Below are 16248 nucleotides of genomic sequence, written 5' to 3'. Positions count from 1 at the left end.
AAGTTTTGTGTGGAAATTGTGAGTTGCTTCATGATCAGATTAAGATAAATATTTGAAGGGATAAATTTAATAAGGATTTTTTTTCGAAATCGATATAACAATACTGGTATTTTATACGGTTGTATTCATATACCTTTCGTCGTCTTCCAAAGTATAAGCCATCAACGCTGCTCCTTTTTCAACGGTGGCACAGGTTGAACCCAAATGAGATGGGGCTTTTCCAGTCATCGGACTGGCAAAGCATTTGCGTTGTCTATGCCTTGAAACAATCAAAAATATCGCCACGGCAAGGAGTAGTATCACTGCCATCAATACACCGATTACGATTGCCATGTAAGTTGGATCATCGTGTTTCGCAGTTGACACAGGAAGTTCACCGTCAACGCCTGATCCATTTTTTTCAACAAAAACATCACTTTGGATCGGTGATTCCGTGGTAGGTGCTTCTTCCGTTGTGAAATTACCATGAGCTATATCTGGAGAAAATAATTGTTCAGGTATTATTATATATTATTATATATATTAATTTCAACAAATTTTATTTTCAACGTTTTAAGATGAGTACAAAATAGGAAGCATATATCTAAGTTTCTAAACGATTTTTAATATAACTTTATAAATTTATAAATTATCTTCAACGATTATCCAGAAATAGAATGTTTACCAACTGCAAATGGCTTTGTCGAGGAAAAACCGTCGTGTTGTCCACATATTATGATCGCACGAATGCTCGTGGCGACACGAAAAAAAGTGCAGTTTCCTATTCGAGATTCTTTCTTTTGCGTCCTTCAAAGCGAAGTAATCGTGCGTGAGGCGCGCACGAGGATGTCCCTTTGAAAGATAAGCATCGGACGAGGATAGCAAGTGATAAAAAGGAAAAAAGTAAAAAAAGAAACATCGTGCGAGCTATTAATGCTGGACGGCATCTTATTCCGCGAAAGCTTTTTTCTACGTGCACGTGAAGCGTAAAATCAACCTATTTGTGATCTGACGCATCATCGATAAACCAAGAGAGCCGATAACGAAATAGCAAAGTGACGTAGTAATATTGACCTAGCGTATATTTTCCAAACATTGTAAAATTATTTTCTCGTTAAAATTCAAAGGGACGATATTATTTTGTCAATTCTGAAATTAATTCCAGCAGCCATTATGAAATAATTCTATAATAATTGTAATCCTTTTTACCGAAAACATTGTCTTCAGCTGAATTTCAGTCGGTTTTGTTTGCGGCGAAGAAACAAAATGGCAGACGAAAATAAGGAGCAACATAAATGCATCTAGAGTTGACGAGAGAAAGAGAAAAGGAATGAGAGAAGAGAGCAGAGGAAGGTCGAAAAGCCAACGAATGAGGCTTTTCTTCGTGGCAGGTCGCGTGCGGTATTCCGTGAATTCCCGACAGGATTATCCCGGGCGAAACAAAGCTGTCATCGCGTTTGATATCGGTTTTTACGTGTCCTGTTTCTCGACATCATCCTTTTGCTTCGTCGTAATGCGAGGAACAAGCCCAAACCATACTTTCTTTCTTTTTCTTTCTCTTGTAATTCTCCCGCATGATATTCGATATTAAACATTCTTTATACACGGAGATATAAACTGTAAAGGAGTTTGCCAACGGCCATATTGCTTGCTTCTCTATCGGTGTCAGGTGTTGCAGCAGCAACTTTTAATACGCTTGTAGTAAAAAAAGATTAACAGAATTTGAAATTCAACTCTTCGACTTCGATCACTTCTTCGAATTAGTATTCGAAGTAACATTTTATTAGCTTCATGTAAGATGAACATGATTTTTTATTTCATCGTGATACGAAATCACTTAGGATATGTAGAAATGTTGGATATGTAGGAGCAACGACGACGGAGACATAATTACGCGTTCACATACAGTTATTTGGACTATAAATCATCACTTCGTAGGATGCAACTGGATGCCTTTCTTCATTTCCGATGGAGATCCAAGCAGCGCAAGAAGAAGAAGAAGAAGAAGAGGAGGACGAAGAAAAAAAGAAAAAGGTGTAAGCGAGCCTTTCGTCGCGTGTGAGAACGACTTGAACGGCGTTTAAGCGAGGAGCCTTTACGACGAGAGCTATGAATTACTTATCTAAGATGTGTTGGTATTCTTATATACAGGGTGTCTCGTTATTTCGTATACTGCATTTAAAAAATTTTTTTTCGATTGCCGACGAGGATCAAAGAGTTCACACGGATGTGTTAAATTCCAATAATTTCATGGAAGCACATGTTAAGCATATGTAAAAAAAAAAAGACATAGATTCCAATTTAAAATAGTTAAGAATTCTTTTAATGAGAATTCACCGAGTACGTTCATGCCGGATTTTATTTACTTCTTCCACCTTCAGGATATCATCTTGCAAAGAAGACGCGCGATGCTAAGACGCTCTGAATATAGTTTTATGAGTAGGAAAGTAAAATAGCTGCGTGCGTATTCGTGCTTATGTGTTGCATACATGTGCAGCTGACGCTCAACGTCAAACGCAACTAATGCGCTCCTTGATCTCGCGGCCTGTGTCGCGCGCACAGCTCTCGCCAATTTTAAAGCCCTTTGATTTACCGCTCGGAATGGAAATGCAGTAGTACCCTCCTCCCCTTCCACTCCTCCTACTCCCCCTCCGGCCCTTCTCTGTTTCTCCAACCACCATTGCTCGTGAGTGACCTGTTTTTCCTCCGTTCTGAAGGATCATCCAAGCGAAATCCTACGATTCCGACAGAGAATCCGCGGAATTCACGGAATAATATGTGATCTTCTCTGCTAAACGTCACTTGGACACGATATCTTGAATATTTAAAGAACAGAAAGAGCCATTCCCAACGGTGAAATATTTTTGCGTGATACAAGACGATTTGTGAAGGGACAGAGAGTAGAAAATATTTCCTATTTCATGAATATACTTGGTCGAGGGAGAATAGAGGATATCTTTTCAAAAGGGAAAAAAAGACATTTTAGTGTCCTCGGGAGTCATGTATGACACGAATGGAATTCCAGTACTATTGGGAACTCTTTTTAATTGAAATATAATATGTCTATGAAATAACGAATAAAGATTATACAATTTTAATTTATCTTACAAAAATTCTATCTGCTTCCCATGGAATTCGACCGTAGTCGATATCAATGTTCCGCTATTTCCTTCACCCATGAAATTTATTTAAAAAATGTTGGTAATAAGGACAGAAATATTCATCGAATTCCTAAGTTTCCGAGTTTCCTCGCCATCCGGCTTGTTTCTTTTTTTTTTTTTTTTTTTTTCTATAATCTCGATGCCGGATTGTTCACTGGACTTTCTGCGATGCACATCGACTCGTTTCTCGACGCGAAAGGAATTTCAACCTCCCTGTCTTCTACCCCTCTTCTTTTTCACCCTTCAACTCCCTTCGTTCATTATTTACAGACATCGGTTACAGAGGACGGTCATATTTGTAGGGTATGTCGTTAAAGCGCGACTCATTTTTCTTCGACGTCTGTTGCTTCATTTTTCTACTCCATCAACCCCCCGTCTTACCCTTCCTCACCACAATATCATTGGTTGAAACGAACGGAGGGTGGTTGTTCGATCATGAATTTCACGCGTAACGCGCGAAAGAGATCCCTATGAAATTATCTGTATGGACTGAGAGAATAGGGGAGTATTGCAAAGGATGTTTGGAGAAAAGGGTTGATGGCGATCATATAGAAGGGTAAAGAGTAGGAAAAGTCGTTGGGATAAAGTAAGCCAGCATGGTATGCCATTAACAACAATCCTCTTTAGACTGTCTATAGTGTTTTCTTTCTCTCTTGTTTGTTTCTCAATTTTTAATCCACTGTTTTAAATAAACTTATAATTAGTCAAGAGTAATAGTCATACTTCATTTATCAGATTTTTATTTATCAGATCATCATATAATGCATTGTTGATGCTTAATGGCGTGTCAATTCCATGTTGAGTTTCAACATTACATTTGATATGAAGAGAGTGTCTCGCGACGAGGAGTTTTTTGAGAAGTAGAAAAAGGTAACAAAAGTGGAGTTAGAGCGTTATTAGCAAGCCACCACAGCATGAAGTTCACTCACTTGACTCGTTTGGTACTCTTATTCCTCTTTTCTTCTCGTTGGCTATGTCGTCTCAAAGTATTCTATATATTTCACAGAAGTACTCTGCTATCTTTTTGCTGTACGTGCTTGTATGAACGAGTAACGCGAATATGAATGTGTTTTAACCATGAGTCGGCATTAATCGGAACGATTCCTTAAAGCTCACTTAGTCGGAATCGTTCGACGATTCTCATTCGACTGTACGAAAGCTCTTTCGAGAGTTCTTTGTGTGCAGCCTAAGGGTTATTATTCTCCTCGAAGTCTACCGATTCGGACTTACCTTTTGTATTTTTGTGTCTGTATGTGTGCGTGACTTCATTAATTCCTAGATGCATTTTAAGTACCTTGATCGTAGCTCACTTTCTAATTCTCTTCTTCTCAGTGTCTTTATATCAAGTAATATATTAAGTAATATTAAAACCGTTTTATTTGAAATTGTTTTATGAAGCATCTATTATATGAAACATTGAAATGTGCCTCAATTACACATACAATCGATTAGTCGCTTCTGTATTTTCTTATCCTTTGATAAGTTTATTGCGTAAGGTAACAAAATCGATTGAATTCGAACTAATTCAATTGCTAGGATATTTTACGAAGAACGATCCCACGTTTATGATAAATTGTTTCTGAAACATTCGAGACAATGCATCTCTTCTAGCACGGCAGTTCTCTTCGGTATATCCGCGATTATAAATCATCTTGCTTTCACATCCATATTGGAAGAACTGGGTGCCTCGATAAACACCGATAAGCTCTTTGTAAGATGCAATTTCCTGACGGAACTACGTTAAATCAGATGGAATTTACTTTCAGTGAAACAGAGAGACAGAGGGACAGACAGAGAGAAGAAATAACGGAAGGAATTTCAAAGACGTACTTCACGATTTTATATCTTTCTTGATAAAGAATCGTACTCACGTATAATGCTAGCAGTCCGTTATATCTCTTCCAGGAAACGATCGGGAAAACGTAAGGAAGGAGAAACATGGAAAGGAAGAAGTTCCTGGAGTGTGCATTAAATCGAATTGTGAGTGATTTGCGATTCCGAAAAGAGAAATGAAACGAGGTATTGTTGAGGATAAAAGAAACGAAATTGACACGGGAAGAAAAAATTCTGACGAGTCTGATCAATTTTATAAAATATATACGCGACATATCTTCGGATTTAACTGAAATAGGACAAACGTATTTACAACCGATCCACAATTACTGGGTGTATCGATTGAAATCGCTATCGAAGTTATATTTTTTATCGATTGACAGTTGGAAAGTTCTTGAACGAGCATCGATCCAAAAGGGATGGATTATAAAGAGGGATACGAATACGATCTGTTCCTGCTGAATTGAAATGAAATTCCCAGGCTTTCAGAAAGAAAAAAATAAAAAAATAAAAAAAAAACAGGAAAAAGAAAATATATATGTATGCATATCTCTCTATATACATACATATGTGCATATATATATATATATATATATATATATATATATATATATATATATTTCTCTTTCTCGTTTTGAGTAAAGTCCATGCCAGTCAAACGATTTCGCGTCACGAACAGAGATTTTTCTAGCTTCCGATCAAAAGCATGGCAACGATAACGTTGGATTCGTATCATCGTTTACATTGTATTTTTTTTCTATGTATGTAATGTACGTATATACATATGCATGCAATGACAGAATCGGTGAGAAATCGAAGAGAGTAGAACACCTTTTTTTTCGTCGATATAAAAATACAGAAAAGAGGACTTACCAGAATCGAAAATCACTTCGCTGATCATGATCCATCTGGCGGAAAAATGGAGTCTCAATTTCACGTACTTGCCAATACGATGGTGAAGCTTGATGGTGACGTTACGAGACGTTTCAAATATTTTGTCCTCCATGTAGGTGTAGGTAATCGGCTCACCGTTGTAGTATCTCCCGCCTATACTGAAGAGTATGTCGACTTGCGAGAAGATCTGCGATTAAAAAAGAGAATGGCCGAGGTACAGAGATGAAAAAAAATCAATACACTCGAATCTCGATATATTTCCTAGCTGAAAAAATGTCTGCAGGAAAAATAGTGATAATGTAGTACGAAATAGGTCGTCTGAATGACTCTTTCGTTCGTGAAAATAGAGAGAACGTAAACATTCTCTATATTCCTTTTTTTTTTACTCGACGATTAAACGAAGATATTAGAATTATAAACTACTTTTCTTATTTATTTCAAAATGTGTTTCATCGGACTATCCTGTAATAAGCAATGAATATTTTTAATTAATTTTTTCTTTCCTACCATTCATTTTATTTACCATTCGCTTTAACGAAAGATCTGATATTATTTCTTTTGTTGAAAAGACGACTATGAATGATGAAAATATGTATTTCTTCAAAGTTTCTCCTTCGTTTGGTTTACATAATAAACATTCTTATCCCAGGAGGAAATCACCCTGTGGATGCACGTTTAGCAGGGTAACTCTTGTATACTTCTAAGAGGGGAGTAAGGGATTGGAAACACGGGGTAGTAGGAGTAAAGGTCGTGCGGCTATTGAGGACATCATAAAAGTTTAATGTGTCCCTAAAGTTCGATGGAGTATATGATCTGATCATAAATCAAGGCTATCATTCGAGGTCGTACTGGCTTTACATAGGAGGAGATTGAAGTAGAAGTAAAAGCGATTCGTCTGATTTGCGTCTCTCTAATTTTATATCCGTTCGTTTCTGAGGATAAGAAAAGAAAACGAATGAGTACTCTGCAAAGAGAGATAACGTGGAAATGAAATGAAGAGAGATTGAAATAAAATCGAGTTTGAGAAACTGTTCCGGTTGAAAATGGATGTTCGGAAGTGATTACAGATTAGTTTGCATATTTGCCAGAGCTAAATATGTTCAATTTGAAGACCGAATTGAAGATATTTTTGATACCATTAAATTGTGTGACGAAAGATGGAGCATGATTTGTCTTTTAGGAAGAATCAATGCAACGTTTTTACGATATTCATTATGATAGCTATTCCATTATATTCGATAAAAGCTCCGTTCGTCTTGACGATACAGTCAAAAAACTTTCTCGAAGTAATTACGAGCAGGAGAATCAAAACTCTGAGAAAAAAGAGAAAAAGAGACAGTGGGAGAAAGGGGGGGGAGGAGAGAGACGCACACACGCACGCACACATACAGAAAAGAAGATTGAAGGAGAAAGAAAAGAAAAGGACGTAGCTCAAAGCCGTTCTACCGTACGCGAGTTAAGGAAATATCGAATAATCGCACTTAAACTTCCACCGAGGCTAGTTGTAGAAGGAAAAACTTTTTCCAAGTAGTGAAAGAAGAAGTAGGAAGAAGGAGAGGATGGCGTTTTCACCAAAATATTCACATTTCTTGCACGTAGTTTGGATTGAATACGTCGTAGATATCGTCCATCTCGTAATTTCCGTTATATAAAACCAATTCCCGAAGATTCGTATAGCAACGTTACTTGGTGTACATACAAGCGGAAAATGGTATCGTATAACGGAAAGGTGGTCGGTATCTGTTGGTAACAGCATAGACATTCCGATATCGATATGCTAAAGCAAAATGCCGTATAGAAACCGTCGCATCGTAAGGTTCCATAAAGCTTGCTTGTATCGTACTATCTTACAACAGAATAGAAATTCGAAATTCCATCTTGTTTTACGTCATTTGTTGCTTTCAGTTTTCTAACTGAGTAAAGATGAGAATGGAACATATTGAAGAAGTCGTTAAAAGAATGTTCATTTAATATTTATGACTATCATGAAGGCGCAACGTAGAACATCCATTCGGTTAAAAGAAAAAAAAAGAAAAAAGAAGAAAATCTTGTAATATTTTATCACGTTAAAAAATACATTTGCTATCTTATTTTTTGTTCAAAGTTCTCCAATCCAAAGGAGCATCGGCAAGTCGTCAGACATGCAAGGTTCTAAAGACCTCTCACGAAATTCTTTAAAGAAACATATTCTCTACTTTTGTTGATAAAGAAGAATAAGAGAATTTTTCCTTTCTCGTTCCATTAGTCGGTTATAAAAGTTTATGTGTTAGGTTAAATTTTGATAATGTACCAAGTACACTTGAAGGATCAACTGGCACAGGGTCGAAAGAGCATTCGTAAATAAAAAAACAACAGAGGCGAACGTTAGAAGGTGTCATGGCAAACGACGGAAAATGCAATCGCGTTAATTTATGCACTTTGACAAGAAGCGGAAAAGATCCTGCGCGTAACGCCTTGGAAAGTGTCGCAAGAATATCGATCTCGTCGAAAGTGGGTGAGATTAGGCGAAATAACACCATGAGGGGCTAAGGTGGCATCGAAATGTCAAGAGCACGTCGCCGAATGTCTTCGAATTGACAATTAAACGTACGATGCGTTAAACGTGACCTGTCATTTGCTGAAGATCATTTTGATAATCGCACATGTAATCCGCACGACTTTTTAATCGTTCGTATGGGTCGTATATTTTTATCTGTGTAATGAAAAAAGTTAAAAAATACTAAAAATACTATCAAATGAAATTTAAACAATTTTATTTCCTAGCCCAGTTCGCTAGCATCCATATAATGCATTTTCCATTTCCCTAAATTCCGGAAAAGATTGGTTCGATCAACGACACTTTCTATCCCTCTTTTTTGACTAACTCCCCTCGGCACCTTCCCTACAACAATCCCGGCAGGACGAATTTTTAAATCGACAAGAACCATTCGCCGAGAACGATTCTGTTTTGATCAAAAGTCGGGGCTTTCCATTTCTGGCAACGTTCAATAATCTCCCATGCATATTTCATCGCACGCGCCGTCAAACATTTAAATGCACTATAGAGAGAGAGGCGGAAAGTGCGCGCACGCGAGCGCGTTCAAAGCGGATTTATTGCGAGCCTAGTGAAATACGCGCGTAACGCGCAAATGGTACGTAACGTGAACGCGTCTAGATATACACCAACAAGGATATATCTATATAAATACACGGTTACACATATATAATGCATCATATTATATTAGGACGGTGTACTTCGATCAAAACATTAATGTATTTTCTATAATGCTGCGCATGTAAAAAAGTACCTTATATTTTGTTCAGTACTCTTTGCTATTCTTCATCTTTAGTTTTAACTTAACTTTCCACAAGTAAACTTAAAGTTGGGCTATACATGTTGAACATTTCCAAAGTTTTCCGAACTAAACTTAGGGAAGAGATATCCGAGCGCTTCTTAAACAATAGAAAAAAACTATGAAATTAATCAGTGTCTCGTCTCACATGTTCAGTATACTTGAATAAAATCGTAGACGATAATAATAGTGGAATGATACAAATGAAAGCATCTCGTATCAATGCTGCGTCCACCTAAGTTTGTATTCCATGGACACGTATTCGATAAAGCGTCGTGTGGAATATTCAATCAAGCGACAGCAAGCAGCTGGTTCGCAAAACGCCAAGACGTGGTGGTAAAAGGTGGAAAGAAAACTCAGAGAAATACCGAGGGTAAGCCTGTTGATCGACACTGTCTTCACATTCCTTTCGAGGGCTAAAGGAACAACATTGCTAAAGCGAAGGTAAACGATTCTTTCGTGAGGTCAACGACTTTACGTCTAGTATATTTTATCGACAGAAGGTTCCTGGGGTTTCTCTATATTTTTCGGTTAAAATATATGACCGAACGTTTCGTTCACTTGTATTCAAGACACGAGAAAATCGAGCGAAACATTTTTCCTATAATCATATTTACGACGCAAACATAATCCAGGTCAAGTGTTAGCGTTTTCTGAAAGTGAACTGTGAATTGAATAACATTCGTTGTTTCAAACATGGTTGAACAAACATTTCAAAAATTCCGATCCACTAACCTGAACGTCTCTGGTGAACTGGTTGTTGCAGTAAATATGAATTGCCGAGAATTCTCTGACTACATCGAACTCAAATTTAATCTCAATCGGTTGATCACTTCGTGTATCGTTTCTCCAGCCAACCCAACCCTGTCCTCGATCGTCGTAATAGCCCATCTTGAAATCATCTGGGCCCGTTTTACCGTCAGTTAGTTGGCCCAGTCCACGACGAAGTTCGTCGTCCCAATGGCCATCGTAAGTGGCGTCGAAGAATTCCCATTCGTTACCTCTCTTGTCACCCTGAGGCATCGAATAGGAAACCACACCATCTGATGATCAAAAACAATAGTTTTTATCAAGTTATCTCTGAAATGATTAAATTGGATTACATCTCAAGGATCTTTAACTTTGAAGAAAATCATGCTAATATCAATATTACAGGATCAACTTGTACGTGGACGAACTACAATCTACGAAGGATCCGATCCAGTAGTAAAATGGGCACGTGTTTATGCGATGCACAGCTTTTCCCCGCTAATAGAACGTTCCAAGCTGGCATACCAAGAGGACCGAGAAGTTTCACGAAAATTGGCAAGTGCAAACAGCTTACCGCTCCAGTAACACCCGTAGAGCTCGACCCGCATGCAAACTGTCCGCGTGTGACGGCTGAAGGGCAGAAAACGGATCTTGCTAGCCCACAGAGGTGGCTCCAGTTCATGCTTGGACTCCAAATACGTGTTCGTGTTGCCTGGTATTACCTGCAGGCAGAGAGAGAGAAAGGAGACGTCAGCTAAAGACCATGATAATTTCGGTTTCCGCACCGGCATTTGAATTCTGCGGAGTAAACTTGCTGAGTCTCATTAGCCCAATTATACCAGACTATTCTTGGCTTTAATTGTCTCCAAAAAATTCGATTTTAATTTTCTTATCATATGACAATAAAAGAGAGAATCCAAAGATTACATACAACAGAAATTACATCAATGATCAATCGAGAATGATGCATAGCTTATTGGTTAGTCGTAATTAAACGCAACATAGCTATGTTTATATAGGCCACATAGTAGATCGTGATTAGTCGGTACATGGAATACCGCTGTCTTCTCCTGGATATCTTGTCATAAGGACGAATTTCGCATTCCATTTCATCGGTTGGGATTAAGGACTAATTTCAACCTACATTCCAAGACGTTAGGTATAACTACGTGGAAGAGATAGTAAGTAAGAGTACTCCAAGCATTTAATAAATAAATATATCTTGATACTTGTACCATATCGAAGAATATATAAAATCTTTTAAAAAAATAAATGGAAATTACTAATCATGTTCCATCTACTGATATCTATTAATCATTATTTATTTCCAGTAAACCTATACTAAACTTTTATTTATTTCCTATACTTTCAGTAATGCAAAGAACGAGGAAAGTGCGAGGACTATAATATTGATTTTTGTAAGTTTATGAATAAAATAAGCAGTTTATCTGACGTTGAGCGACACAGGGAAGGAGATGGAAGAGTGTAGGGTATAAAGACAGGCGGAATGACCGAGTATGTACTAGGGTGTACGTGTGTACGTGTATATGGTGTCCCGAGAGATCACGCGAAGTGGCGTTGCCCATGGTGAGCAGATAGCAAGCTACAGAATATGTATATAGTAAGAGCGTTTACTTGGTATACGTGTTCAATGTGTGTCCGTGTAAGCTTGATAGTTTCTTGCGTAGAGAACACAGCGTATAACACGGTCGCGTGACAAAGTATTTTGTGGCAGACACGACACATTCTGTGCACGTTTCGTTGCCCGGCACACGTTTCTCGCCTTCGGACACCTTTATCACCCTCCTTGCTACTACCTCGACCTTCTTCCTTTTTTGTTATTTTCGTCTTTGAAGGTACGGGCATGCACCATCGACTTCAGTTTTGGTATCGCCAATATCGGTTCGCTGCTCGATACATGTATATATTTCAAGAAAGATCCTTTAGCTTTCTTTGCAATCCTTGAATATATAGTACTTGTTTTCACAATAGTATTCTAGATGGTAAAGGGATACAATTTTGATGCAAAATTTATCCCTTTGAAATTTATTCCTAATATTCCGATAGATCAGAATTCAATTCGACGTCCAAAATTTTTAACGAAATTCATTTAATAAGTCGACTTTTAGAGTTGAAACGTATACAGTAGAAGTTTTTTTGAAGTATCTTTGTCGTGGCTGATTTTATTCATAGTTTACGAGTTATTGTATGATTATATAATTTTCATTTTTACGATTTTTCGCTATATCAGGGGATAACTTTTCTAAAGTCTGGCTTAAGTTCGTTGTACGGAGATCGCATATGCGCTAGTCGGTGCAACCTGGAGCCACGCCTGCAGTACTTAGCGTGCGAGATCGCAATATCTTTCTTCCCCTCGTTTCTGCTGTCGGTATCATACGTTGTCAAGGAGCAATAATGCGGTGCAACGTGCACGATGAATATGCACGTTATTTCTTCATTACGTAGTCATAGAACGTTGTACCAGTTTGTCCCAAAAATTCTTTCTATTCGAACGATTTACGATTCTTTTAAACCTGATCGATGAAACACGATATTTTGATAGAGAAATGCATACCGATTGATTCTCATTGGTCACACACTCGTATCCATTGCAAATATTTTAAATTCGTGTTGCATTGAGATTCGTATCACGTTCGTTCTTGCATTACTAACTGGATTCGTCGAAACTGCTGGTGCATATTTAAAAAAACATGCAACCTATATGCTGAGTTTCTCTTTTGTGTTCGTTAACGAACAGAAATTTTCACGAATGTCAATGAGAAACTTTTGATTTCGATCTGTCAATTTCTTTTTTCCCTTTTTTCAAGAAAAATATATACACGACTTTTTTTAAAGGGACGAATTAAAGGAGTATTCTTCGAAATGTGTGTGGCTTTTACTTATGAAGTTGGAAATACTGGAGGCAAAACCTAGTGGATACGAAATAGTTATTAGTGAGCGCATACGCCCTTCCAACGCAATTTGCCAGCTACATCGATTTCACTTCTGCAAGAGGAAAAACAAGACGTGCGTGCAATGCGAGGGGGAAAGTCGATACGACTGGTGCGTGCTCGTACTTGGGGGTCAAACGTTAGACACGGAGGCGATCGTCGACGTTATCGACCTTTCGCAGCTACGAAGTCGTCGTCGAAGTCGTTGGCCACAAGGTTCCTCCTTTCGTGTTTAGAGCCGTTATTGTTTCGTAGAAACGACAATAATTTCTAATGTTCGCTACGTTCTTGCTTATACTTTCGCAAGGAACGTAATATCCTTGAAATTCTTTTGTTTATGACAGCTATTCTCAAAGTTCAGTAACAATAGACATAAATTAATAAGCGTAATGAATTCACGAGGTAATTCGCTCTAATTAATTCTAATTTAAATTCATCGAGTTAATTCTATACAGGATAAATATCGCAAAAGGATACATTTCAAATAAATAAAAAATATATGAATTATAATTTTTCGATAAATGATATCAATGTTAGTACTATGGTTTTCTATGTAGGCAACAAAAAATGTTCCTTTTATACAATTGCCAAGTCACTAGAGCGTTTACGAATGTATATTGTGAGCACGTACGAAGCGTAAGGTTTCTGGCTATCCCCTGAATGGGGTAAAAAGGGACGAGTTAAGGATGAAACTGAAACTGCAAAAGGGCAGGAGGAATACGTTTCTTAGGAGAGGTGTGAAAAGTAAAAACGATGTACAAGGACGCGAAAAGAAGTCATTTTACAAGCTTCCTCTTTTCCCCTTTCGTTCTTTCGTTCTTTCTTTCTTTCCTTCTTTCTTTCTTTCATTCTTTCTATCTCCTCTCTCGAGTCGCGAGCGTGAGATAAGACATCTGTCGACTTTTATGCACTCGCTATGCCCGACGGGGCTCGTAAAATTATATTGCGAACACGTTCTCGAGAAGGAGAAAGAGAAAGAGAAAGAAAAAGTTTAAGTTCATATTTCGATAGAAGTTGTCGTCTGAAGGAGACCTATGCGCATGAATGAAAGTAAAAAAAAGAATAAAGGACGATTCTTCTCACACTTGTCCGAATACTTAACGCAGAAACTTGAAAAGAGTTAAGAAAATCTAAGATACTTTAAACGTTTCTGTTGTAGGATAATAAACTATCTTCTCAGATTTGTACAGATAGTATATAGGAACAAGTGTCATAAAAATGCTCCGATAAATTAATAGTATCACAAACATAAATTTTTCGACGATAGGAAATATATCCAACTGTGTCGATGTATTGGAAAAAATAGAGGAAAATATTTGACTGTTTGTGTATATAACGCTCGATGTAATAAATTCGCTTTATGCGCTTCTTCGATAGGTAAAAAGGGTCACGAGCTTAAGTTACAGCCACTCAACTTCGCATCGACATGAACGAGTAATGCACTATACCTAGCTCACAAAATTTCTCGACGACGAGCGTTTCTAAAATCGTATATTTATCCTACAATAGTCGTACGAGTAGTTCTCATAGTTGCGATCAAGTCAACCACAATACGATCTTTCATTGAATGGCTTAAGATTTTGTTGGTGAAAATTTAAAAGGATTAGAATGGAATTTTTGAAATGTTTTTTTTTTTTTTTAAGAAGAATCTTTGAACACAAAATAAAATAAACGTAATAAAAAGAACGAATAAACGAAAGAAAAAGCATATAATGGTATAGGTGTCAAGGGGATTTCTAGAAAGAGAAAAAAAGAAATTTATAAAAAGAGAAAGATAAAAAAATGGAAAAAAGAAAAACTGATAGTACAAGCAAGTAGGTTCGATCGCCATTATCCCGTCACGCGAAGAAACTGCTTTCCCTCTTTCAAGGCACATATACACAAGCATACGCAGAGACGCACGCACATTATCCTCCATATCTTCTTCGTAGCCGCAGAGAATGCCATGGTGGAAATCCGATAATTACGAAGGGTGGCAAAATGGGAGGGACGAAGGTGCGTGCGTGCGTGCGTATGTGTTTTGATGTATGTGTATTTATGTGTGCTTACGCTCACGCATTCACTCGTGCACAATGAGAGACGAACGCGTGCGAGAAACGGTAACACGCGAGCCACGAGCATCGGACCGTCGTCCTCATCCATATCGCCTTGGCTTGCTTCTACGTAAATCACCACACGCGTATCTCCAACATGGGGGAGGAAATATGGAATGAGAATCGAATAAGGCTTAGCTGAACGTAAAAAGGAAAGCGGAAGGAAGTAGTAGAGCGATATCGCAACAAATTAGATTGTTTTAAAATAAAGGAAGGGATTTCTCTTCGTAAAACTTTTTTATAAAATCTTTGAAATAATTGATTTAAAAATCAAAAAATTCAATTTAAAAATAATTGATTTTAAGGAAATGATTATGAAATATGTTCAACCGAATCAAAATGTATGTCTAGGTATGTAAAAAAACGAATTTAGCGATTCTCGTTAGGTGTTCGAATCAATCGCCTTGTTATCATTGTTAACGACGTAATTGGACTCAATCGCTTGACGATTTATCGTATAACAAGTTAGTCGATATTTCTACATAGACACAAGTATTATACATACATATAAAGAATTTCTTCAACGTAGAGCGTGAGTAGAGCTCGTTTCAAGATGCGACACAAGCGTGGGACGATTCTATCTGACAACAAAGATCAACATGACCGATCGTACCGCGTGTTTAACAACCATTTCGAAAGTATCGTACCATGAAAAAGATTATCTCTCGCGTTCGTCGAAAATTAGGTACAACGTAGGAACGTGCTCGTCACGCATTAACGCACACATGGGTATACGAATGTCAATTCAGAACTAACAATTATTACAACTACTGATGCATTTTCACGACATTTCTCTCGCTAATTACATTTAACACGAAAATGTTTATTCTATGGGTATACATTTTCTCTAAACTATTGAAAATTCTCTTAAGCTTTATTTTATTATTATTGTTGTTGTTATTATTATTATTATCTGAATTTTTGCCTAGTAATAATGTCTTAACGAATGAACGTGCGCATGCCAAGTATCGTAAATTAACACGAGGAAGAGAGAAGGAGAAAAAAAAAGAAAAGACGCGGAATAATTCGGGATCTCAGTAAAATAGCGCTCGTTAAAAAGTATCGCGCTCTGCAGTGAAACAGAAAGTAGAACGATTTCGAAATTCTTCTTTTTTAGAAACGTCATTCTAAAGCTTCTTGTTTGGGCTTTCAAAGGACGTTAACAAAGATACTGGGAGTTTGCCAAATTTTCATTTCTTCTTTTTATTTATTTATTTTTGTTCATTATTACAATGATATTATTTTCTTTTTCAGC

At 37.4% G+C, this 16248-nt stretch overlaps 1 protein-coding gene across 1 annotated transcript in view; it reads right to left on the bottom strand.

Annotated features, from left to right (window-relative positions):
- The window catches only part of LOC122632978 (discoidin domain-containing receptor tyrosine kinase B-like), a 93629-nt gene that overhangs the window by 16813 nt on the left and 60568 nt on the right, over positions 1-16248 (bottom strand). The window contains exons 6-9 of the mRNA XM_043820328.1: positions 10524-10671; positions 9935-10242; positions 5847-6054; positions 134-476 (exon numbers count right to left, since the gene is read on the bottom strand). Coding sequence (XP_043676263.1) covers positions 134-476; positions 5847-6054; positions 9935-10242; positions 10524-10671 — 1007 coding nt within the window. The remainder of the gene's footprint in view (positions 1-133; positions 477-5846; positions 6055-9934; positions 10243-10523; positions 10672-16248) is intronic.

Source organism: Vespula pensylvanica, chromosome 11 (genome assembly GCF_014466175.1).
Source record: "Vespula pensylvanica isolate Volc-1 chromosome 11, ASM1446617v1, whole genome shotgun sequence".
NCBI classification, from domain to species: domain Eukaryota; kingdom Metazoa; phylum Arthropoda; class Insecta; order Hymenoptera; family Vespidae; genus Vespula; species Vespula pensylvanica.
The sequence above is the reverse complement of the archived record's forward strand: the minus strand, read 5'-3'. Positions and strand labels throughout refer to the sequence as shown.